Source organism: Chinchilla lanigera, unplaced genomic scaffold (genome assembly GCF_000276665.1).
Source record: "Chinchilla lanigera isolate Chin_1 unplaced genomic scaffold, ChiLan1.0 scaffold00037, whole genome shotgun sequence".
Lineage (NCBI taxonomy): Eukaryota > Metazoa > Chordata > Mammalia > Rodentia > Chinchillidae > Chinchilla > Chinchilla lanigera.
The window spans coordinates 17289848-17314435 of NW_004955438.1; the positions used below are offsets into that span (position 1 = coordinate 17289848).

A 24588-nucleotide genomic window follows, 5' to 3' on the forward strand; every position below is an offset into this window, starting at 1 on the left:
CGTGTGTGTCCGGGCTCTGGGTGCCCGTGGCCCCCGGGCCAGGGTGCTGTGGCTGTGGAAGCGTGTCGTCCTCATGCTGCTCTCTGGAGAGGACACTTGTGATTGTCACCTCTGTTGCATGGGTGGGGTCACAGGTCCAGACCTGAGACTGCCAGGCAAAGGTCCTACCAGGAGGGTGCCCAGACTTTCCTTGTCCATCGTGACAGCAAGTCTTAAGTCTTCCCTGTGGGAGACTCAGCTGGGAATGGGGTCCCCACACGCAGATTCCCAGGCTTCTCAGGGTGGCATTTATTTGCACCCTGCCAGGGGAGGCTTGAGGCTGGAGGCTGCGTGGACGAACATTCCAAAACACTCTTTTTTTGGGAGGGGGCTTGAACCCAAGGACTTTGCACTGAGCTACACCCGCCAGCCCTTTTTTCAAAAAATTTTGAAACAGGTCTCACTAGGTTGTCCGGATGGGCCGGAACTTGTGATCATCCTCCACCTCAGTTTCCCATAATGTTAAGATTACAGGTGTCTGACACTAGCCCTGCTTCTAGGACATTCTTACAACGTGACCAGGCAGCGTTACGTGAGATCGTCCTACATCTTCCTGCCCATCAGTGGGACTCGGTCCACTTTCGTAAATTGTGATGATTAAAATATATAAAATGACCTTTCCTGTGTGAATGAGACCTCCTTCCAGAGGAAGCTTTCTCACCCCAAGCTGACCTCATTACCAGGGAAGAAATGAAGACTGCACAAAGTGTCTGGGCCTTGGACTTGAATCCTGTGTTGTTGCTTCCTGGACAGTCAGAGCAAGTCAGGAACTGGAGAAGTAAGCACTGTGGGTCCCATTTTACAGGTGCGGTAAACTGAGGCACCCCTGAGGTCCTGCCTGGAAAGCACTCACTTTGTGCAGGCATAAATTCCCTTCCCCTGAGCCTTTGTCTTTCCGGTTTGAGTGGGTGGGGTCACCATGGGCATGAAGAGTGAAAGGGTTTGTAACAAACTGGAGTTAGCCGGATTGCTGGGCTGAAGAACAGTCTCCCCACAGAGCTCCTAGAACTTCGGAAAGCTGTGACGCTCAGTTCACCATAGGGCAAAGCTACCATTGAAACCAGCTAGAGCAAGTGATGCGTAGGGCATATGGGAGGCTCCCAAGGAGAAAACTTCCGCTGTCCCTTCCCCACGGAGCCAGGACATGTCGTCTTACTGCACTGCGGACGCAGGAAGCTCGCCCAGGTTCCACTGGAGCTTCATTCCTGAGCATGACTGACCCACTGATCAGCCACAGGCCACGCTGAATCTCAGGTCCCACGTGGTACCCCGATACTCCAAGCCACTGCCCTCAGTCATGAGGTTGGTCCTTCTGGCCCGGCCAGCCCCAAGACTGTCAGGCGTGGCCGGATCCCCACTGAGGCTGGGGATGGTCAGAGACACCTCTTACCAGGCAAGGCACCAACTGCCTCCCAGAAGCCAAGAGCAAAGCCTAGACCCCTGCTTGGCAAGGCCAGTTACAGTGCTCAGCAGGGCTGGTGGGGACTGGCTCTCATGACTGGGCAGCGGACTGTCAGGTGCACGGCCGCGGCTGTCCACTCTGTGCGCTGCTGTGTGCTACCTCTGACATTGTCCACACTCACTCTCGTTTTGTCCTTGTGGCCCCCTGTTGCGTGGACTGGCCTTACCCCTACTTTGCAGGCTCCCCTGCCATCCCCAGGCTAGCCTGGGGTGCCACCAGGTCCCCAGACTCTATCCAGAACGCCTGCGCCTGACCCCTTCCTCACCCTGGGCTGCTTCGGTTTTCCAAGTTTTCAAAACATTCATTAACGCTGCCCTCCTTCAGATGGCTCGCTCGGCACCGTGGTGTGCCTTTGGTAATTTCCGGCCCCATGGAGAAGGAAGGACCACCCTGAGTCCACAGGTCGTGAGGCCAGAATCGGGAGGGCTGGAGGGAAGAGGCGCAAAGCCAGATCGCAGCCTGGAGGGAAGTTATTTTTCAATCAAGTCAGGCTTTGCCTTGCTAATCCTCCTCTGCAGGGGTCCAGGGCAGAAAACTCCTCTCAGCGTGAAGACAGCCGAGGCCTGGGTCTGGCCCAAGACCTGCATTTAGAACCTGGACCTGCAGCTGTGAGATGAGCAGAAGGGAAGGAATGTGCCTCAGAAAGGGGTCAGGCCCCCAGGGGTCCCAGTGCCTCCTTGGGAAAGACATGGCTGCACCGCGGGAAGGGGCAGGGATGTTGACGGTCGTGTGTGACTCCGTTCCTCTGTGGAGCCGATCTGCTGCAACATTAGAGTAGCTCCTTCTGCCTGTGTGGTCCCGAGCACCCAAATACCTGTCTCTGTGAGCCTCAGTTTCCTCCTCCGTGAACTAGAGATCATACCCAAGTCACAAGTACCCAGCAAGTGCACAGATCTTAATAGGGTCCTAGTTTTCACCCCCAAGAGCCCTAGGTGACCTTTGGGATTGGATGCCAGGTGCTCCTCATTCTAAAATAAGTGAGTTCTGTTTCAGATAGAAGACATTCAGACTCAGACAAGTAGGGAGCAATGTGTTTTAGACAGTGCGGCTACTCCTTGAGTAGTAATGCTGGCTGGCTTGTGAAAATATGGGATCCACTTCCCAGCCAGAACAATTAGACCCCGCGCACAAAACACATGTCAAATGCAGAGCCTTTCAACCATGGAAGACGGCAGTTGCAGCTTCACCGTCACCGTGAAGAACTGCGAAGGTGGTCTTTGGCTTTCACCCCCTCCCCCACGCTCACACATGAGATCATCCAGTGCAGACGCTAAATGCACGAACCGCGTCCCATGGGAAATAACAAATGCACTCAGGAAATCTAGAGGTTAGAGGAGGTGACGTTTGCTCCCTGTAGTCCCTGGAACAGATTTCCTTTTCTGTCATTAAGGACGAGGCAGGTCCTAATGCCTTTTCAAGATCTCCCGGTGATTGCCACCTTTGCTGGTGCGTTCCACCCCGACACCTGCCCACCCCCCACCTCCACGCACAAACACTGGGCTCATCATCCTGAGATTTTTGTCCAGACGCTCCACGTTTCTCCAGACCCCAAGCAATATAAGTATTTATGAGCTCTTGCTTATGCCTTAATCTCCTGCATTCATTCATTCTTTGCACCCTGAGGCTAGATGCAGGCTTCCTGGCTTAACTGGGTGACCTCCAATTGAGTTAATCTGCAGAGGCTTAGAACCTGGAAGACACTCCCCAGCTCTCCAGGGTATGCAGTTGTTTCTCTTTCCGGCTTTCAGCTCTGCGGCCAATATTTACTAAAGTTGGATGGCTTTGTGACAGAACTTAGATGTTACGGGGGAACGTAAAGGAGAGAAGGCCTCTCCTGGTGTCCACATTTGGGCTGCTGTGCCATCCTGTCTTATTTCCTCTGGCTTCCTGAGAGAATGGAGGTGGAAGAACTTTGTGGACTGTAAAGTTAGAGAAATGCACGGGCCCCTGGATGTTTATGCATAAAAATGCTTGTTACGGCAGAAACAATTGGACCTAGACTAAATACACAGCAGTGCGGATAAGGGAGGTTAGCGTTCTGATCACTGTCACAGATGAAGGGTCTTTAATAACAAAAGGGTGTCTGTTGTGTTAGGACCGTGTTCAACTGTAAGTAAGTAGCATAAAATAGAAGGCGCAAGATGGCCGGTGGGACCCTTCCTGGAGCCCAACAGAGCCATGGAAGAACCAGCCCCTTTTCCTCAGTCCTCATACTTAGACTGGCTGCTGTATTTCTCAGGTTCACAGCCCCACTGGAAGACGGCAGAGGGCTAAAGGAAACTAGACACACCATGTTCTGCACCTTTGCAGAGAGCACTGTGAGAAGGCCACCCCTCCAAACAATTTCCATTTCTACCTCATTAGCCAGACTTTGTCACGTGGCTGCCACTGCCTGCAAAGGAGGCTGGGGAATGCTCATGTTTAAACTAGGAAGATTGCTGACCCCAAATTGGGATTTGTTAGGGAGAAGGGAGAAGTCGATATTGAGGAGGCAACCAACAGCATGCCACGGTGCACCCCATTAGCTACCCAACATCCCAGCAAGCCCGTGTTCCAGCACACATGCCCGACCCACCTCCTTCCTAAGGCAGGCAAGCCCAGAAGTCTCATTCTGCTCTTGCAGCCCAGATGACATCCAGGGTCAGCAGGGACTGGCAGTTTCCCCACCAGGAGGGGCTGTGTCGGGTTCCTCCATTTGAGCCAGAAGGTCAGGGAGCAGTTTCTCATGCTGTAACCTCAAAGAGAAGTCCCAGCACAGCTAATCCACAGGGATGAAGGAGCCAGATACCTGACAACTGCTACATCTACCGTTCAGGACAGGCAATCCGCAATGTGGTCAAAATATGTTAGAAAAGCAAGCAAAAACAAAAATACAGAAGGAAAATGGAAAGGAATAAATTGTCTTACTATAATTTGATCCATGTGGCTTTTTCTTCTGTCTGTTGTATTTTCCAATTTTTTTCTGTTGTACACATCTTAACAATTTTACCTAGAGATGATTCCTTTGTCATATTCATATGTAAACATTTCTGCATGGATGGTATCGAGGACAAAGTAATATTGTGGCATACACAGTACATAGTAACTCTCTTGTGATAAAACTTAGCATTTCTATCAAATATATGTACATTCAATGAAATACTCAAGCTTTTAATAAAAAGCGAGTGTCTCTTGGACTTTGAAGACAGGGTTCTTTTCTTGGAGAAGTTGTGGGCAGAAACGGACTAAAATATACAAAATTGTGAATAACCTGGCCTCTGAAAGCATGCATCCACCTGCAGAGGGACCCACCAAGGTAGCCGGCAGCCCAGTTCTGTCACTTGCTAGGTGGCTAACCTACTTCCTCCCTGCCTTGGTTACCACAGCTGTAAAATGATCCAGAAACTTCTGGCTAAAGGACTCTTTGCTGTTGTTTTTAAACATTCATTGGTTGATCTAACTTCCTCAGTTCTTCTTGGCATTTTCCATGTTTCTAGGTATTGATTTTAGTTTCATTTTCAAACTTTTAGGCTTCAATTATTTTATTGTTTTAAAAACAATTTGAGTCAGCATCCAAATAAGGGCCATCCGGGCCCGTCTGTTTCCCTTCTTCTCCGTTCACTTGCAGTTCGCTTGTTGGAGAAATTTGCAAGATCACTTTTAGTTTTAACCAGCAGAAACCCATGAGAGCAAAATTCAACTAGAAAGCTGGGTTTGCCTGGGGCGGACTAGGGCAGGGTCTCAGGATCAGGCTGGGGCTGGGTCCCCTTGTGTCCAAGGGACCAGCCAGGTGGAGGCCAGCATCAGTCCCTTTCTGAATTTCCGAGGAAGCATCTTGGACCCACCCTTGCTCCGGTGACTGACGCATTGGCCTCTGGAGTGCCCTGCACTGCCCACGTGCGTGAGCACAAGGGTAACACCTGTCTCCTAGGGTGGCAGGGTCGGAGAAAGGGTTTGGTCAGTACTGCGTGGGGCGTGGAGTGAACCCAAAATACACAGCAGCCTAGGGCAGCCAGCCAGAGAGACTCAGGAGTCAGGGAGGTTGCTTCACACGCAGTGGTGCCCCATGAAGGGCACCCCTTTTCGCCCCAAGGACACAGTGCCAAGACTCGGGAGCCTGGCCAGCCGCGGTGCTTGGCCACCATGTGCGTGACGGTCCTCACACAGCCCGGCTTGTCCTCTTGGTGCCTGAGCTGGGCTACTGCCTGGGCAGAGGTGCCTGCATGGTGGCTCAGAGCCCCCAGCAGCCACCAACAGGAGGCTTTGACCTCGAGTTGCACCCACCGATGTAACTATAGTGATCTGTGCAACCAGGGATGAGGTTCAGAAGCCTCCTTGGAGCTAGTGCAGCGCAGATGGGGGCCCACACCACTCCCTGAGTATCGAGGTCCAGGCTCTAGGGCTTAGGCCTGTGAGTTCTGCCTGGGGTTGTCATTCACGTTAGCAGCGCTAGAAGAACTGTGACAGCAAGTGTCTGTCCCTGGAACACAAAGAGGAAAAGGACCTCATTCCAGAAAAGAGCCGGTGGTGCATGAGCACCGGCTAGCCGTCACATTGGCACAGCTCTGTCCCTTGGCTCGGATCAGACAGTCTGGTGTCTCCTAATTAACAAGAAGTCTCGGCAGCAACACCTCCAGCTGCAGGAAAATGTGATACCTCTTGCCTTTCCCTGTCATAGCTGGCAGTCTGCGCCTCTCCTGCCCAGGGTGGAATTGAAATTCACACTGGTGTCACTTTTGCCGGCAAGCAGAAACTGCAAATGGGAATTCCTTTCGGGGTTCCTGTCACCACTTTCTTTGAAAGCAAGCAGTAAGCACCTTACCTTTCATTGTCTTCATCTCCTGCTTGCCGTCTCCCTGGGGCCTTCTCTCCTGGACGCAGTTAGCGACTACAGACTCATCCTGGTTTGCCTAGGACTTCCCCGGCCACCGCACTGGCCCCCAGTCCTGGGAGACAGGAATTCTCAGTCACCTAAGGCTAGGGAGTCCCGTGGCCTATTGGTCTTCCTGTGCAATGAAACCCCTGAAACTTGAAGGGTGCGTGTAGGCTTTTTAAAGACAGCTGTGCTTTAAAATACAAATCAGAAGAATGCAAATCAAGGCTGTTGGCATGCAAGGTTGTATGTGTTAAATTTCTTTTTTCAAAATAGCTGAGAGCAGGAGGTCCAGCAAATTGGATCTGTCAAGCTCTGTCCCGAGAGACAACCCATCAGGTCTTCCTGTGGTGCTGGCTCACAAGGGTTCGAGCAACTCAGCATGGCACTTCTCTTGCCAAGCCTAGACCGCCACCTGCTGGAGCATCATTCCTGATCTTCAGACTCAGTGTCCCTCTCAGCGCAGGAAAGCGTGTCTCTGGACTATCAAAGTTGCGAGGATTAATAGGCTTCATAAATGCTGCTCCCTCCCTCACCCATCTCCTCCTCACCTTGGACAGGCTGGGATCTGCTGCCACAGCAAGCCCGGAGGAAGTGGGGCTGGATTCAGTGAAAACTCCCTTTGTACTCAGCAGTCCAAAGGCAGCACACCCCTTGGACAACTCTACTGGTAACCCTTGTCTAGGGGCTTGAGACTCCAGACTCCTTCCCACTGTGGTTCTACCCTTCTCTGGCTCCTGGGGTCACCTCCAGAAGGATGCTGTGGGAGCTCTGTACGGGGCCATGTCAGAAAGTGGCGTGGCTGCATCCCATTGGCCAGAACTCAGTCATGTGACCTCACCCAGCTGCGAGGGAGGCTGGGAAATGTCATATGACCATGTGCCCACGAAGAAAAGGAAATGGGTTCTGGCAGATACATAGTAGTTAGGCTGTGGCACAGAAAGTGTGATTTTCTCTTTTTTTTCCAGTACCGGGAATCGAACTCACGACCTTGTGCTTGCCGGGTAGGCACTATGCCACTGAGCTACATCCCCAGCCCCCAGAAAGTATGATTTTCTAATTTTACCATTTGTGGGGATCCCATGTAAACATCTCCTCCATTAGTGAACATCTCTGTAGTTTCAAAACAAGGTTCTATAAGGATGTTGTGGTTTGTTTTAAACAGAAGAGGACTTTGGCTTTACATGAAGTTAAATCAGTTTCTTTATTGCAGGACTTACCAGGGCCTTAAACATACTGATCGTAGATATTCATGAGAGGGGACAGTATTCCATATGTACCAAAGTTATTAGGCCCTTTTTTTTTGAGAGGCATTTTAGAACCAGTGTTATGCATAATATTTGTTTGGAAAATATTACTGTAGACATTACATTAGTATTCAGAAGCCAGAGGACATTCATGAAGACATTGGCAAGAGAAAAAAAAATGGTCAAAATTTGTAGTTCTTGAAGGACGTGGAGGTGCATGCCTGTAATCTCAGCACTTGGGAGGCTGAGGTAGGAGAACTCTCATGAGTTTGAGGCCAGCTTGGGGCTACGAAGTGAGTTCTGGGCTGACCTGAACTACATAAAAAGGCCCTGTCTCAGCAAACAAACAGTTGAGGTTCTTAGCATAGAGTTTAGTCCCCCAGGGTACTGGTGTCAGAGGCCCCAAAGAAAGCCCTCATAAAATGTAGATACTCCTTTCCTTTCTTCCTTCCCTCCCTCCTTTCCATCCTCTTTCCTTCCTTTTTCTTTTTTTTTCATACCCCTTCCTGCATCCATCTTTTCTTTTCAAACCTGGCAAAGGAATTTCAGGAAGACAAGGTCCATGTCTTGTTATTTATGGTTGAGTGTAGTCATCACCGTCCGCTAGCTGGATGAGCATGTGAATTCCACAGGACCATGTAAATCTCTGTCTCAGTTGTGGCTGGCTGCTCAAGGCAGTCTGGCTGGTTTGGGCCTGTTGCCCTGATTTGCCATCTGGGCCATTGTTAAAATCCCTATTCCTCAGCTTAGGTTTTTATGGCTGGCTGGCGTCATCTGTCATAAATCAAGGTGCGCTGAAGTTTAGCACTGAGGTTAGACAGAATCACTCTCAGAAAAAATTAGAGTGAATGTTTTTTATTTTAGTTGCAGATACTATATATATATGTATACATAAATTTATATATAAAATGTATATCATATATATATCTTAAAACTTAATTTGGTGTGTAATTGGGACTAGCTCTTTGGAGCCCTGGGTTGTGTGTTTTGGAGCAGCTGAGAGGGGGGTGTGGTGGGGCAGGACATGGTATGTTAATTGGTGGCCTCTGGGGCCTGTGAGAGAATTCCATCTAAGTACCCAGACTGAATGAGCTTGGCAGTTTTATTTGAGTCTCTGTGGGAATATATTGGGGAGACCACCAGTTTGTGCTGGCTAAAATATTTAGCTCTTTCCCTGATGCCCGTGGGCATAGCCCATGCGTGCACAAGGGACTGAGGAGAGGAGGCAAAGGAGCCGGAGCGAGGGTGCCAGGACCCTGCTAGGGCTGGCCTGCTGCTGTTGCACGCCCCTGTCTGTCCTCGCTGCATGCTGCTTGGCCTGTGGTCCCAAGGAGGGTTTTGCATTTTATTACCAAAGTCTCGATAAAAGGGACCTGGGTCAGAGCAAACATTCAGGGAGGAAAAACAAAGGAAATTAAATGCAAAATCGCGGCTGGTGAAAACCACATGGAGGCCTTGACTTTTAATACCGCCAGAGCTGTGGGGGGAAGTGGCCCCCAGGAGTCGGAACCAAAGGACCTTGGCCTGGTATTCCTGAAGCCTGGCCCCTCTGCTGTTTAAAAAGAAATTGCCATTTAATTTGTTTCTGAGTTTTATTTCTCAAGTGAACCAGCATGGGGCCGTGGAATGAGGTTGTGTTTCTGGGAGGTGTTGAAAGATGGGGAGAGGAGCGCAACCACTGAGTGGGGCCGGCTGTGCCAAGAGGAGGGCATGGGCCTCTTCCTGGAGCGCAGGGGCCCCCAGGGGCTGGCATCTCACACACTGTCTGCGGGACAGGAGGGGGCGGCCAGCTCGAGCAGCTGGAGCAAGCCAGGCAGGCCCCCGAGTCACAAAGAAAAAGGAAGACATTTGGCCAGGGAAGAGAGTGAGGTTCCTGGACAGTGGCAGAAATCAGCTCAGAACAGAATGGGAAGGCGCAAGTAGGTGACCCGGGAGGTCACCCAGACAGTCGCCACTCCGTGTCTTTGGGAAGGGGTCCAGGTCCCTTGTATGAAATGGTGTGGTAATTGCGTAGACCCCACATATCTTTTTGTATACTTTGTCATCTCTAGATGACTTATAACCCCCAATGTAATGTAAATTGCTGTCATACTGCATTGTTCAGATGAGAAACAAAAGTCCTCAGCACATGCGTGTTCAGCACATGCAATTCTTTTCCAAATTTTTTGATCTGGTTGAATTCAAGGATGCAGAGGATGCAGGTATAGAGGCCCGGCTATGTACAGACCCTTATACAAGAGGTTTCTGGACTGGAGATCATCAGAAGAACCCCCAGCAACTGTCACCAGCAGGGCTCTGCTGTCTCCTGTGCGGAGATGGCCCTCTGCAGTGCTGTGCCTTGTGGGAAGAGCATAGAGGCAGGTGCATACCACAGTCTCACCCTGCCCAAAATAGCAGTGAAGGCTGAAAAGAGTGAAGCCTCCTGCACCTCACCTTCTCACCTTTCTGAAGGTGAGGATAGGAGGGAACTTTTGTCCTCAAATAACCTTCCCAAAGGGTAGCCACTCCCTCGCTGCCAGATGGCTTTGCTGTCCCAGCCCTGGGTTAGTGAACCCCCATGCCCCACCACACACACACCTGGGGTCCAGGGAGGATCTGCTTTAACTGCTACCCAAGCTGTGACCCAGCTTTGAGGAGCTGTGCTGTTTGCAGACTCTGTAGCTACCGGGTTATACACAGGTTTGGCTCGCGAGGATGGCTAAAGGAAAGCTGACTATAGGACCTAAGTGTGTGTTCATGATATGGTGCAAGCTGTGAGAGTGAATGAGTCTATTTACTGAGTGCAGTTGTCAGCTTGTCCATTGTTAGATGAATTACACAACACCCACAACTTAAAGAAGGAGAGGTTTAATTTGACTCCTGGTTTCAGGGATGCAGTCCGTGGTCAGCTGGCTCCCAGGCAGAAACATCCTGGCGTAGTGAAAGGCATGGTGGAGCAAAACTGCTCACCTCATCGTGACCAGGAAGCACAGCAGAGGGACAGAGCCAGAGAAGAAGGGGCCAGGGACCAAATAGGGTTTCCAAGGTCCTGCCTCCACGGCCCACGCAGACACACCCAGAAGCATGCTTTCCTGATCTCTTGCGCAGCTCTGGAGTCACCAAGAAGACAACTGAGCTTAGCTGTCACGCTGAGCAACTTCCGTGCGCCTAGCACACAAGGCTTCATCCTTTCTTAGCAGCCCCGGGAGGGAAGCCTTGTCTTTGTTTTACAGAAAAGACAGTCTGGCTCAGGAAAGTTGAGTGATTTGTCCATGGTGAGCAGGAATAGCAGCTGTGACATTTGTTAAGCATTTGCCACATGCCCATTTGCCCCTTGCAGGCCCCGTAACTGTCCCTTCCCCTCTTTCTCTCTGTTACCTGCCTGTATGCCTCCCCCACTGCCTAATGCCCTAAAGAATAACCACCACCAGCACTAGGGCATGGTAAAACCTTGAGCTGGCTCTGTAAGGCCAGGTCTGGAAATTTGATCCTCCCAACTCCATGTAGGAGGTTCTGTATACCTTCTTGTACAGATGGGGAAACTGAGGCCTGAGAGCAAACTGTGCTCATCCAGGGCTCCTTAGAGGGGATTGCTGGCAGAGCCCTGCAGTTCACTGGAACTTCTTTGTGCCCTGTGGGGGGTTGTCTGAGCTGGGTGATCGCTCTGCAGTGTGAGGTGGTCCCATGAGTCCTCTGAGTTCTTATTCCTCAGCACCAGGGCCATGCTGGGCCAGACAGCTCTGAGTTGAGGGCGGGGTTGTCCTGGGATTTCAAGGTTAGGGTTAGGGTCGCTGGTCGGAGTCTGAGGACCTCACCCGCCCGAGTAACGCAGTAGGCTTTTGTTACAGAAGAGCATTTCAGGACTGTCAGAGACAGAGAAAGTTTTATTAGAGTTAAAGGTGTACACACTCAGAATAGAGTGAGGGCCTCAGAGAGAGAGAGAGAGAAGAGGTAGAGAGAAGAGAGCTGAAAGAGAGAAGAAAGAGAGACATTATAGTCTGGAGCTGGGTGCATTATGTGTTTCTGGAGTCCTGAAGACATCTAGGAAGTGCGTTCCTGCTGTCATCAGGTTACCCATTTGTGGGCGAGGCTAGAACGCAAACGGTTTGCATGTGTGTGAAGTTCTGGGATCTGCCTCCTGGAGGATGGAGTTGTGGGGTTTAGAATCTATAGTTTGGGAATTAAAAATGCGGGTTCAATTACAGGTGAAGAGCAGGGGCCCAGTACAGGCTTATTACATCTTTGGGATTTTTTTTTTTTTTTTTTGGGTCATGAGTTTCCTGGAAGGAAGAAAAGCAGTGTAACCTTGGGTACCTTTGATTGTGCCCCGAAGCTGTGATTTTATTGAAAGTGCAGTTTTACAGTTGTGATTTTTCCCATCTCCTTTCTCCCTATCTGCATCCTCTCTGTCCCACATGGATAGTGTTGGGGCGCATCCATGGTCTCTACCTGAGAGATGTCTGCAAGTTGTGACGATCACTAACCATCTCCAGGTATTGCCACATGGCCCCCAGGAGCAGTCACCCTTACTGAGAACCAGCAGGTCCCTAGGCCTTGAGGAATTCCAAGCTGTAGAGTGTCCTGGCATTGGGGAGAGGGAAGCCAGGAAGCAGGAGTGCCTCCTGGAGGTGCCCTCCGCGGATTTGTGACGGCACATCCAGAGGGGAAGCAGCCCCGGCAGCTGGGTGTGAATCCTGGTGTTCTGCTGGTGGCCATGGTACTTTGGCTCCCCAGCCTCAGGCTCCTTATTTGCAAAATGGGGCAGCACTAGACCGGCTTAATGTGCATATGGCAGGTTTGTAAAAGATGCAGCTTTTGCACAGGAAGTGGTGGCCTCTGCAGGTGGCCCCCTTCACAGCACTGGTTGATGAGGGAGGCTCCCTAATTCTCATCACTCCTTCAATAGAGCAGTAGTAGTGGCAGAGCAAAAGCAGGCCTTTTTTTCCCCAGCTGGCACTGCAGCTCATACTCAAGGCTCTGTCCTGATGCCAGGTTCTGACAACTGCCCCCGGGGTCTGTATTAGCCCTGCTCAACCCCTCACCCCTCAGCCAAATCCTGCATCCTTACAGGGAGCTCAGGGGAGTGAACAGCCAGAGATGAGGCCACAGCAGGTCCCATCCCCTGTCTCCCTCTTCCCTTCCCAGCAGTGTCTCTGAGGCTGGAATCAAGTGGCCCCAATGAGCCAGTCCAGACGGGGCCTCCTAGGGGTATATGGAAACCTCTCAGGAGAATCAGATCCCTCAGCCTGGGAATTCGGTGACCAAAGCCACTCTGTAGGTACCCATCGTCAGGAAGCGCCCTGTGGGCAAAGGACAGGAAGTGACTTTCTTGCCTGGTCCCCCAAGCATTCCCCATCTGATCTGTCATCGATTAAACCTGAGGACCTCTCCCCATTTTATGGGCCACGGTGGGGCCAGGTCTGGCTCCAAACAGCCAGTCTTTCTTCCACTCCAGACTGGCATGCTGCATCTGCGTCTCTGCCCTGCCCGAGGGTCACCAAGGAATTAAGCTAAGTCTCTTGTCCTGCCAAGACCGAGACCTCACTGGGTAAATGCAGCTTCCCAGGCCTCTGTCTCAGAGAGTCTGAGTCCTCAGATCTTAGGTGGAGCCTGGGAAGTACCATTTTAACTGTCACCCCGGAAGCTCTTGATGTTCGTGACCAGTGGGCTACACTTTAGAAACTGAGTCAGCCCTGATCACATTGAAATTTTATGGGAGAGAATCTATGGATGTCAGTTGTGTGCGTGTGCACATGCGTACATGTATGTTTTCTCTGGGCATGGTGAAATTTCAAGACTGTCGTTTCCTCTATGCTTTCCTCTATTGTTATAATAATTTATTATGATGTATGTGTTTTTTCTAATAAGCAGATAAAACTACCAAGCCTTTGTGCTAGGCAGAGAAGAACAGAACTATGACAGAAGAAACACCGTATGGGAAGTAGGTTTGGGGAAATGTGGACCTAGGGACAAGAGGCCACAAGTGTACCTGAGTCCACTTCAACCCAGAGCTGGTGGCCTTCTCTCATGGCTCCCTGGCTTGAGCCAGCCCTGGGTGACCTGCAGAAGGGTGGAATGTCCCACTTCTCTTTTTAGATGGTCTCTTCTTGGTGAAGCCAGAGCTGAAGTGGCACCTGGGAGTCTGGCCTGGTGGCGCAGAGCCAGAAAGCTGGGCCGCCCTCCTTTCGGCCCCTGTCCCTGGATCCGGGGCCTGGTGTACTCCCCCGCCCGCTCTCTTGACACCCTGGCTGGCCAGGCAGAGCCAGGATGGCGATTTTACAACATGGTTATTACTCTATTGCTGCCTAGTAAAGCCACCCCGGCCCCACAAACACTCCCCGAGAAGGCCAGACCCATCCAGAGAAATGGTTTCCTACACCTTTACAACGTGATGGGAAAAAAGGGGCCGTTGGATTTATGGAAACTATATAAAGTTTATGGAGTCTTGGCAGGCCAGAGGAGGACCGTCTGCGGGATGGGGGTGGGTGTTTTGGAACAGACAAGGCCAGGCCAGAGCTGCGGCCCTCTGTCCAGACTCCAGACGCCATCCCCAATATCCAGGCGTGCTGTGTGAACCCGGGGGCCGGGAAACGGGCTGGGGGAGCAGCTGCTGGGGATGCTTTTTGGGGTGGTCTGGTGTAATCTCCATAACCTTGCTGTGAGAAAGGCATGGATATCCTCATTATGTATGTGGGGGCACTTGAGACAAGGGTATTTGGAAAGGCACGATCTTGCCCAAGGTCTCAGTGTGACCCTGGCGCAGATGTGTTGGGACAGACGGGGGCTCTCGCAGTCCCTCTCTCTCTCCAGCATATTGACCTATCCTTTTCTACGTCTTGTAAATGGGGTCTTCATTCTATTTCAGTCTGAGACTTGTCTGCTGCATGTGATTTGACCTCATCGCCTCCAGATAGCCTCCTGTCATCCCTTACGTGTCAGAGCTGATATTTGTGTGATTTTGCCCAGAGGTTGATTCTGAGTCAGGGCAGGGTTCGAATACACGGGCTTTGCTTTCAGGATCAGTGTCTCCATCTCTTGTGGGCCCTCTTAGGGCCCTGGAGGAGCCACCATGGGGTGTGGAGGCCCCTCCTCCTCTCCGCAGGACCCTTGCCACTTGCCATTTGTTTCTCCTTGCACGTGTGCCCCGCAGCATCCATGTTTTTTCTCTCCTGCTTGGCTGTGAATTCTTGGAGTGCAGATTCCGTGAATGCTTAACTCTCCATTGCTGATTTTGCCGACAGAGCCTGGCATATTTCCCAGCGTACAATAATCGCTGCATAAATATTAGTGGGGGGGCGGATGGGTGGATGGATGGATGGATAGATGGTTGGATGGATGGATGGATGGTTGGATGGATGGATGCGTGGGTGGATGGTTGGATGGACGGATGGATGGATGGATGGATGGATGGACGGACGGACAGGTGCACGGATGGAAGAATGGGTGGGTGAGTGGATGGGTGGATGAATGCTTGAATGGATAAGCTATGTGCAGACCGACAGACACCCACCTCCACATTCACACCCTTGAGTGAAGTTAAAGCAGCAGTCTGACCAGGTTCTCCCAGGCTGTTACTAAATGCACTTCTGTTTCGGGGTGTATACTTTGCTGTCTCTGAGGCCAGATGGAGAAGCCAGCCTGCGTGTTCGAATGTGTGTGTAAATACTTTACAGTCCTCATAAAGTTGCTTAAAGACAGGTGGGGGTGCAAATATAAACGAGGGCAGCCTTTGGGGAGGGCAGTTTGGAAGTAGCTATTAAAATTTTAAATGTGCCTACCACTGAGACCCAGCAGTTCCACTTCGAGTTGTGAAGGAGAAGAAATACATTCACATGTTTGTGCACAGAGAGCCATGGGCCAGGGCGCTCTCACAGGGATGCTTGCTGCCGTGTCACTCGCAACAACGAAGAGCTGCACAGAGCCATGGAGCAGGGGGTGGGGAACCCCGATGGTGGAAGACACCGCAGTTGTCCAAGAGAATGAGGTAGATCTGTCGCTGCAGAGGCAGGGAGATCTCAAGTGGGGACAGACAGGCTACCCTCCAGGCTTCGGGAAGTCTGAGACTCTGACTCACGGGTCTGGGCATGCTCACCCTCCTGCCGCCTCCCTTTTCTACCACCTTCTCTTCCTCTCTCCCTGCCCTTCCTCCCTATGAAGCAGTTTACTGGAATTAGATCTTTAATTCTTACACCTACTTGCCAGTGAGGGACCTTGCCTTTCAGAAAAGGAGAACAATGAGAGAAAAGCAGCCATGAGGATAATTACTGTGTGCCGACTTTTCGATTAAAAAGATTGAAAGGCGTAACAGTAAAATGTGATTTACGGAGGCCGAGAGGAGAAAGCACTGTCGTCGTTATAGAAAACCGTAGCCTTTTTCCTCCTGCAGGAGCTAAATTGGCCCTGGTTTTCTTATTGCTAAAGAAGAGTGGAATGGCTTCAGGCATCTGTGATGTGTTCTTCCAGTATGTTGAAATCTAGACCTTAATGATTTATCGGGGAAGCTTCCCTAGAGGCGTGCAGCTTGAAGCCCTGGGCGCCGTGACCTCCGCAGGAATGAGGTGCGAGTCCTCGAGGGCCTTGAGACAGCACCGCTACCAAGCTCAGAGGGGAGGGGCAGAAGCTCAGGAGCCAGTGTCCCCACTTGGCTCTGTGTGGAGTCTTCTTTCCTCAGTGTCTTCATCTGAAAAATATAGATGATAACCCTGCTGATTGTGCGGCCTCTGGCAAGTATGACACCTCCCGGTCCCCTTTGTCACATCTGAAGACTGTCACAGTGTCTGTCTGGGGTTACAGTGTAGATCAGATTCAGCAATGCACGGGCAAGTTCCGGCTCGGCCGGGCCGCATAGCAAATGTTCGTGCCTTTTGCTAAAAACACGATTATTCGTGCAGGCACCGTGGTGCAGTAATCACGAGACCTGGGATTCCAACCCAAGCCTTCCATTTGCAGGGCACTGGCCCAGACCTGGGCGTGGCCCAGCTCTGCCTCCCTCCAGCCGATGCCCTGGGCAAGCCACTGTGTCTGTCTTCTGTCAGCCCGCTTTTGCTCACCTGTGGAATAAGAGTTTCCACTTGGCAGGGCTGTTACAAGGTTTACAGATGCATGGAGACAAACTGCCTTTTGTAGGTGAGAAGGGGGTCTAGGAATGGAGTGGAAAGAAAGAAAGGAAAAAATGATTAAGGTGCGATATGTACATGGACCAACTCCCCCAGATGAGTGTATTCCTTATGTATCTCAAACATGTACTGATAAAGAATAAATTAAAAAAAGAAATGGCCTCAGGTGCAGGTGGTGGATGATGGGCCCCACAATGAAAGCTCTTGGCTGTGGAGTCCTTGGGGTAATGCTGTCCCCTGGACAAAGGAATCCAGTTCTAGTGCACGTCCGTCCGCTCACTGCGGCTCTACTGCAGGTGCTTGCAGAGCTCTGCCTTCTTGGAAGGTGTGAAGACTTACCTGGCTCTAAAAAATTAGCTACCAAGGAAGGAGAAGTAGCTATTGTGCCAGGGACTGCGCTGTGCATGGCGGGTGGGACCCCAGGTGTCCTTATGGGGCGTCCCCATCCCCGTGGTGTGGGAGACTGGTCCAAGGCGTCACATTCTCTCTACCACACTCGTCCGAGAGTCCCCAGCCTAGGTCCTACTCCTTGGACTCATCCCCGCCCAGCTTCTGGGGTCTGTCTCAGCCACTAGGTGGCTACTCGGCTACTCAGCCTGGCTGGCTGAGGGTTTCGTGTGTGTGTGTGTGTGTGTGTGTGTGTGTGTGTGTCCCACCACATCCCTCTGCTGCCTGAGGGTTTCATGTGTGTGTGTGTGTGTCGCACGACATCCCCGTGCTTCTCATCCTGCATAGTCTCAGGTGTCCAAAGCTCGTTGCAGCTGCAGAGAATGTTCGCGTCTGTGTGTCTGAACTCATGGGTTGTGCTGGTGCTCGAGGGCTGAGCTGGGGAAATGTGTTCAGAGTACCGCTGAAGCCTCACCACCTGCCCCTTCCAGAAAGGACTCTGTGCTTACCCGGGACCCTCCAAGGCTCTGTCTGCCGTCTGCACGGCATCTCCTGGGGAAGGGGAGGGCAGGATTTTACGTATACAACACGCCCAGCTAACAGCTAATGGCATTTCTTTGTTTCCAGTTGAGAGGGAAAATGTGCAGAAGAGGACTTTTACTCGATGGATAAATCTACATCTTGAAAAGGTGAGTGGTGAGTTGGAGATGAGTCAAGCGGTAGATGTGTCTGTAACTGAGTCTGGAGCTCCTAGGATGGTGTGGAGGAGGCGGCTCTGGTTTGTTTGTTTGTGTGTTTTTGTTTTTTGAGAAGGACCTCACTATGTAGCTCAGGCTGGCTTTCAACTCACTATGTGGCCCAGGCTGGCTTGGGGTCCCAGGGGTCCCCCTGACTCAGTTCCTGAGCACTGGGAATATAGGTGTGCACTGCCATGCCCGGTGGCTCTGTGGTTTTTGTCGGTATCATTGTCATTTGAGCATTTATGTGCGTTCCTTACTGCTGGCACCACATCCATGCAGTAAGCTGCCGTCCTCTCTCCTGAGAGTATCAGTGCAGCTGAGGAGGGGGAGCTTTTGTCTTTACACAAGGGCCCACGAGCAGATAGCAGAAGACACTGATGTCAAACAACCCCACACTTCCAGACGATGCAAGATGGTTGCTCTGAGCCTGCGACCCTTACAGCACAGCCTGGGGTCCCCAGCAGGCTCTGTTAAGAGGCACCTGGAGGCATTGGAGTGATCTATACGAGGGCTGTGGATATCTCTTAGCAAAACCACATCCCCATTCCTCACATGACACTGCTGTTGATGGGTAATAGTGCCTGCCAGGGATCCTTCTCAGTGCACCTCGGCCGCCAGGTCTCCTCCATCCCCAGGATACCCCAGATTGCTCCTTGCTGCTGGGAGGAGGAAACAGAGGCTGCTGGGCCATTGCGCAGCTTTCCTGAGCTCTTTGTGGCTGCTCCGGTGCATTTAACTCATTGGTTCTTCTCTTCCGGTTTGTTTACTTTCTGTGCTTGCTGGCCATGAGTTGCTTTTGTCTACAGGCTGCTTTTGCACCATCCCAGAGCAGCTGAACCACCTCCCGACAAAAGGAGCAGCTGCAGAGGAGAGCAGAGCAGTGCCGAGCAGGAGAGGGGGCACAGCCTGCAGAAGTCCAAAGCACCTTCCTGGGAAGGCTGGGCCCAGGACTGAGCATCCTGCAGTACCTGTCTCTGGTCCTCCAGCCACACCCAGCCAGCACCTCACTTATAGAAGCGGGTTGCACCGCACCTTAGGGGTCTCCCTCATGTCTTTGTTCTCCTTTTAAAAGGTGTAAGAGTCACTATCAGCTGTTCTTAGAGGAAATATGATTAGAAAACCGAAACAATAAATGGGATTTTAGGAAGAGGAGCTCTTAACCGAAATTCTGATTCATGCGGTCCACCCTCAGGCTGGAGTATTTTGAGCAGGCACCTGACCCTCCGCCCTCTGTCCCCGCTGCAGAATAGGTTAGCCCAGTGCTGTCTCTTAACCCACCAGTGCCTTGCCCTCTTCAAGTGAACAAATATGCATAGTTCATGAAGCAGTATCAATCATTTACCAGTTGGTTTGACTATTGGTGCATTTTTGGCATTGCTCATAAAGTGAAGTGTTATTTTATTTTAAAAAGGGGGTGTGGACCAGTCCCTAAATTCAAGCTCACTGAAGTCCTAAATTAATGCCTGATGTGTGTCAGGGTGGCTGGAAATTCCTACTGGGGGACCAAGTGGAGCTGTGGAGTACTTCTTTCTTTCTTTTTTTAATTAAAAAAATAAATACAGCAAAGAACAGAGGGTCATATAGCAAATCCCCTACACTCACTCACCACCCAAAGTGAACCTCTGTTAGCATTTATCATTTCAGGGGTTTTCTCCTTGGCCAACCTGCTGCCCTTTTTCTGGGGCAGGTGGGCAGCGCCAGCTCTGAAAATAAATCAGATAACACCTGAAGCTGATGCGTAATAAACAGGGCCAAATTAACAGCCATGTTTCCAAGCCTGAGACTTTCAAGAACGGCCTTTCATGGGAAGGAAACCCAGGAACTCCTTGGTGAATTGGGCTTAACTGCAATTTGAAGGCTGTCAGGAATATTTACTGAGTCTCTGGGCTTCTGGAAAAATTCCCTAATTTACCGAAGGAGTTCGATCATGCAGAAAGCCCTGGGGGAGCCGTTGGTTCGGCCATACCGATCCCCTGAACGCTCTGCTGGAGTGTTTTGGCTGGAGCAGTTTCAATCCCTCCCCTGCGTCCAGCGCGGTGGCGCCTGGCCAGGCCCTGTGAGATGCTGCTGCAGGAACGGCCAATGGAAACTATTCTTCAGGTCTGAGTCCAGAGTCGGGCCAGCCACGGTCGGGCTGGTACCTGGAAAGTTTGTTAGTCCATTTATCAGCGGTGTTTTGTCGGGACCTCTCATTTTCTGCCTCGCATTAACGGGAATAAGGATTGTAAGAGCCTCGGTAACCCGATGCCGCCGCTCTGGCTGTGCTCTCGGGTGGAATGTGCCCGAGGAGCTGCGGGAGTTTGCTAAGAAAATACTTTGCCTTTTGGTTCAAAGTCGCTGCTGCCCTTGAAGCAGAGCCCTTTTCTGTGCACCTGTGGGTGGAATCGCCCTGTATTTTGACTAACTGGGGGCACAGGGACTCATATAAAGTGTAAGGAAATGCCACCTTCCTTAATAAAAAATAAAACACGGGCCCTCGGAGGCTGTCCGGGGCGGAAGGAGGCTTCCCCGGAGGAAAAGGCGGCTGGATGCCAGGGCACTGTGTTTCCAAGATTTTCTTCCCATTGGGTCGCTGGCTGGTTAGGGCTGCCACTGTACCAGGGACACAGCACCCCCTGAGTCCTGTGTTCTCTGTGAGCACCCAGCCTTCCATCGCCCCAAGAGCGGACAGAGCTTCCACGCCAGCTGCTCTGACCCGGCCAAAGCCCCAGTTCCAAAAGGTAGAAGAGGGGCCTTCACTCAGTCTGGAGCTCATGAAGATGGCAGTATCTGGATCCTGCTCCCCAAGGTTCCCTAGAGCCCCAACCATGCTGCGTTAGGGGAGTGACAATCAAGCTGGTGTGGTCTGCAGAGCCTGTGGGGGAGGGGACCCTGCCAGAGCCCAAGGTCCAGAGTGTAACTGACCCCCGGCTGTGCCATTGAAGTGTGGATCTGGGTACAGCTGTGTTCAGCCAGTGTGACCCAGTGCAGGAGGTGGCACTGTACCAACCTGACTGAATGCTGGAACCATCACCCAGCTCTTTGAGACTCAGTTTCCCCAAATCTGAAGTGAAAGCCTTGCACTAATTTCCTGTGAGTCCGAGTAGGATTATTTTACCCTGTGGAAGGCTCTCAGAATGTACCATTTCTTTCTCCCCTTCAGGAGAAACCGGGCTGTGAGCTAATCTTGGGGTCTGAGAGCTCAAGGTCACTTCTTCATTTATTCCCCTGTGGCCGAATCTCTTGCACAGCTCTCCTGCCAAGTGGCTAGGCGTGGATATCACATCCGGAAGACAGGCTCCCTGCCTCCCCTAAGAGGCTTTCTTCCTATAGACAGATGGGGATGCCTGAAGTTCCTCTTGCGCTGAAAATGCATCTCTGACATAGTTTTGTGGATTACACAGGTCACGCATTAGCTCCTTTCTTTCCCCTCTTCCACAGTGTGACCCACCTCTAGAAGTTACAGACCTGTTCGTTGACATACAAGATGGCAAAATCCTAATGGCTTTGTTAGAAGTCCTGTCCGGGCGAAGTCTGGTATGTACATCACAGAGGGGTTGGGAAGAAACAAAATGCAAAGGAAATCACTGTGAAAGGTGCCTTAGCTCCCTGTCTCTGTGACAAAATACCCAGGATAAACAACTTGAAGGAAGAAAGGTTTATTTTGACTCCCTAGTTGCAGAGGTTGCTGTCTACGGCTGCTGGGCCCTGTGGCTTTGGGGTGTAAATGTCAGTGCTCGCCTCATGGGTCCAGGAAGCAAAATGAAAGAGGAGGGAGGGTTCAGGTCCCCAATAATCCCTTCAAGGTCACACCCCCAGTGACATCACTTCCTTCTGCTAGGCTTTGCCTCCTGAGGGTTCTGCCACCTTCTAATCCTTGCGTAGGCCAGCAACCAAACCTGTAGCGCATGGGCCTCAGGGACCATTTAAGAACCGTCCCATAAGAGTAGGTACCTGTGCACACCCACACAGACATGGTCCTGTGACAGGAGCCACTGAAGCCTGACATTCCTTTGTCAGTGGCTCAGGGTGATACAAACATCTGAGCAGTATGTTTTTTAAAAAACAAATATATTTTGGTGAGTAAGAAAAATGCCCAGTGTTTTTATTGTGCCTGTGATAGGTAAAAGTTGAAACCAGAAAATTAAAGCTTAGCTAGCCTATCGTTATGTTCACTGGAATGATGGCTAAGAATCCGAAAGACTGAAGACAAGGGACTCCCAGCAGCTAGATCCTATTATCTGACCTGAGACTACTTCAACAATGGTTGGCTTCTAGAACCTTCTTTTAGGTATCAGTGAAGTTGAATTGCACCAGCTGGTGTTGACATTGGCTCCACTTTGGACGTGAGCCAAAGTGATGCACATGTCTACTTCATGCAGATGGGTCCTTTTCTCCCCAGGTTCTGTCTTGGCACCGCTGACATTTTGGGTCAGATAGTTCTTTGCTGTGGGGAGTTGTCCTGTGCATTGCAGAGTGCAGTCTCTCACCACTAACTGCTAGTAGCACCCTTAGGCGTGGCAACCAGAAATGTCCGCTGGTGGCCATGCGTTCCCTGAGGGGGCAGACGTCCCATCCCAAATGCCAATGGCGTCCAGGTTGAGAATCCTGCTCTAGACTCGTCGCCGTGGTTTGGACTTGGTGACCCTTTGTGCCTACACAGGTGCAGTGGGGGTGGGGGTCTATTTTCAGCTTTTGAACCTTGGGAGCCCCACTTCTGTTCTCAGAGCCAGTGTAGCCAGATCTGATCTCATCACCCCCACTTATCCTTCTCTCTGAGGCTGTAAGCCACGCTGGGAAGAAGCTGTGCAAATTGGGTGAGAAATTCTAGCGGAGGGCGAACCCATTACCTCAGTAAAGTAGCGTTAGGTTTCCTGTAGGTCAGAAGGAGCCAGCAGGGTGGGCCCCAAAAGGTTTCCTGACAAAGTGTGTCCTGGTGCTTCGTTGTGTGCCCAGCAACTTGGGGCCGTTGCTCTGTTGCCAGAGATTAGGGCAGCAGCCTCCCTGGCCTTGGTAGGCGTATGCTGGGGGCCTTTGATTCTGCATCCCAGTCAAGAGCAGGCCTCCACTTCCCCTCCAGCGTAGCCCTTCCCAGAGGAGGCTGCTGGACTTACCTGCCAGGGGAGTTTACTCCGGGCGCACGAGTGTGTAGAGCTAACATTGTCAGGAGGTTTACCTCCTCAGCCCCCGCTCCCCTGGACCTGAGCTAACTGTGCACAAAGCCGTTGGCCAAAACCCAGAAACATCTGCCGCCCCTGGGGAGGGCCCGGATGATTTAGCAGCTGAGCAGTGATGGGGGAGGCTGATGCGCACGGCCCTAACGAATGCAGCAGGCCAGCAGGGAGACCATGTTCCGCAGGTCTCTGGAGAAGCGAGCGTCTAACAGGCCAGGAGCTGGGCTGGAGTGAAAAATTGGACAAATTTGTCCCTTGGTAACCCACTTAGATCCCCCGTTCACCAATGCCGTGAGTTAAGTCCCGGGTACTGTAAGTAAGGCGGGCCTCCGAGGGCCCGTGATGTCACGGTTGCTGTCCCGAGACGCACGCGCAGGGATTTGGGCACAGGCCAAGTGGGTTTTAGCCACGAGCTTCCAACTTTGTCCAGAAATTCATATGAAAAAGATGAACCAGAGGAAAAAAACGCAGCCCGCCTCGCCCTTGGGAGTTCCAGAGTGCCTTCGTGGGCTTAGCCGGCTTGTCTTGTCCTGTTTTTTGTTTTGTTGTTTTTTTTTTTTTTTTTTTTACAGCTGCACGAGTACAAATCCTCCTCGCATCGGATTTTTCGATTGAACAACATAGCAAAAGCACTTACGTTTCTGGAAGAAAGCAACGTGAGTGTTTGAGGCACATCTTGTTAACGAGCTTGTCTGGGAGGAGGAGGCCTAGCTTGGAATCTAGCGCTGGTCACGGGAGAAACGTGGAGAGGGCACCTAGCTAAGTGGTCCCACTGCCTAAGCTTAAATAGACTGGAAGTGACTGAGATAATGCACCCACTAGGGAGACAGCCCACCCTGTTATCCATCAGGATTAGGACGTAAGGCACGGTCTGTCCTGAAGGGGCGGGAGCCCCTGACTGGCTCTCAGATCTTTGGAATTAGTTGACCTCTTTTCAGGTCTTAGGGTAAGAGTGAAATGAGATGCGAGGTGTAAAACTTTCCTTTGAAACTTAGGAAATGGGCTTCCTGTGCCGGGGAAGCATTACAGCCTCCTCCCCTCCCCGCTTGCTTGCTTTCTCTTCTGTTGGAAAGTCCGCTTTGTGCCCTTCCCAGATGGGGGGGCGTGGCCTAGGTGAGATTCCAGTCTCCGCTTTCATTAGGGGAAGGGTTAGAATCTGGGTGAAGTCTGGGTTAAGTCTTCCGCTCGCCCAATGCCTCTGCACTCAGTAAAACTTGCTCTTGAAGTGTGAGTCGTTCAGGGTGCTTCATGGTGACAGAAGCTGATGATGGCTGATTTCAGCAGAAGAGGAATTTGTGGGAAGGATGCCAAGTAGTTCATGGATGACCTCAAAGACTAGAGAACTCAGGATGAAACCTGGGAGTGGAAGCCATGACGGGACTGTTCTTTGTACCCAAAACATTGAAACAACCCAGAAACCCAGAAGTCCAGCCAACCAATGGGTCAACAAAATGGGGTCCCTTGATACCACAGAGTATTACTGGGCCTTGAAAAAAGGGGACCCTGATATGTGCTCCATCACAGATGAGCCACGAATAAACTCTGCTATGTGAAGAAGGGTGTGGTGGCGCATGCGTATAATCCCAGCACTTGGGAGGCTGAGGCAGGACCTT

General features: G+C 51.4%; 1 protein-coding gene across 5 annotated transcripts in view; it reads left to right on the forward strand.

Annotated features, from left to right (window-relative positions):
- Nucleotides 1-24588, forward strand: part of Clmn (calmin (calponin-like, transmembrane)) — a 77299-nt gene that overhangs the window by 31703 nt on the left and 21008 nt on the right. For all 5 annotated transcript variants that reach the window (XR_261944.2, XM_005390382.2, XM_005390383.2 and 2 more), the window contains exons 2-4: nt 17710-17771; nt 21243-21338; nt 23548-23631. Coding sequence is in view for 4 of the 5 variants with exons in the window: in XM_005390382.2 (XP_005390439.1) it covers nt 17710-17771; nt 21243-21338; nt 23548-23631 (242 nt within the window). In the remaining variant the exon portion in view is untranslated. The remainder of the gene's footprint in view (nt 1-17709; nt 17772-21242; nt 21339-23547; nt 23632-24588) is intronic.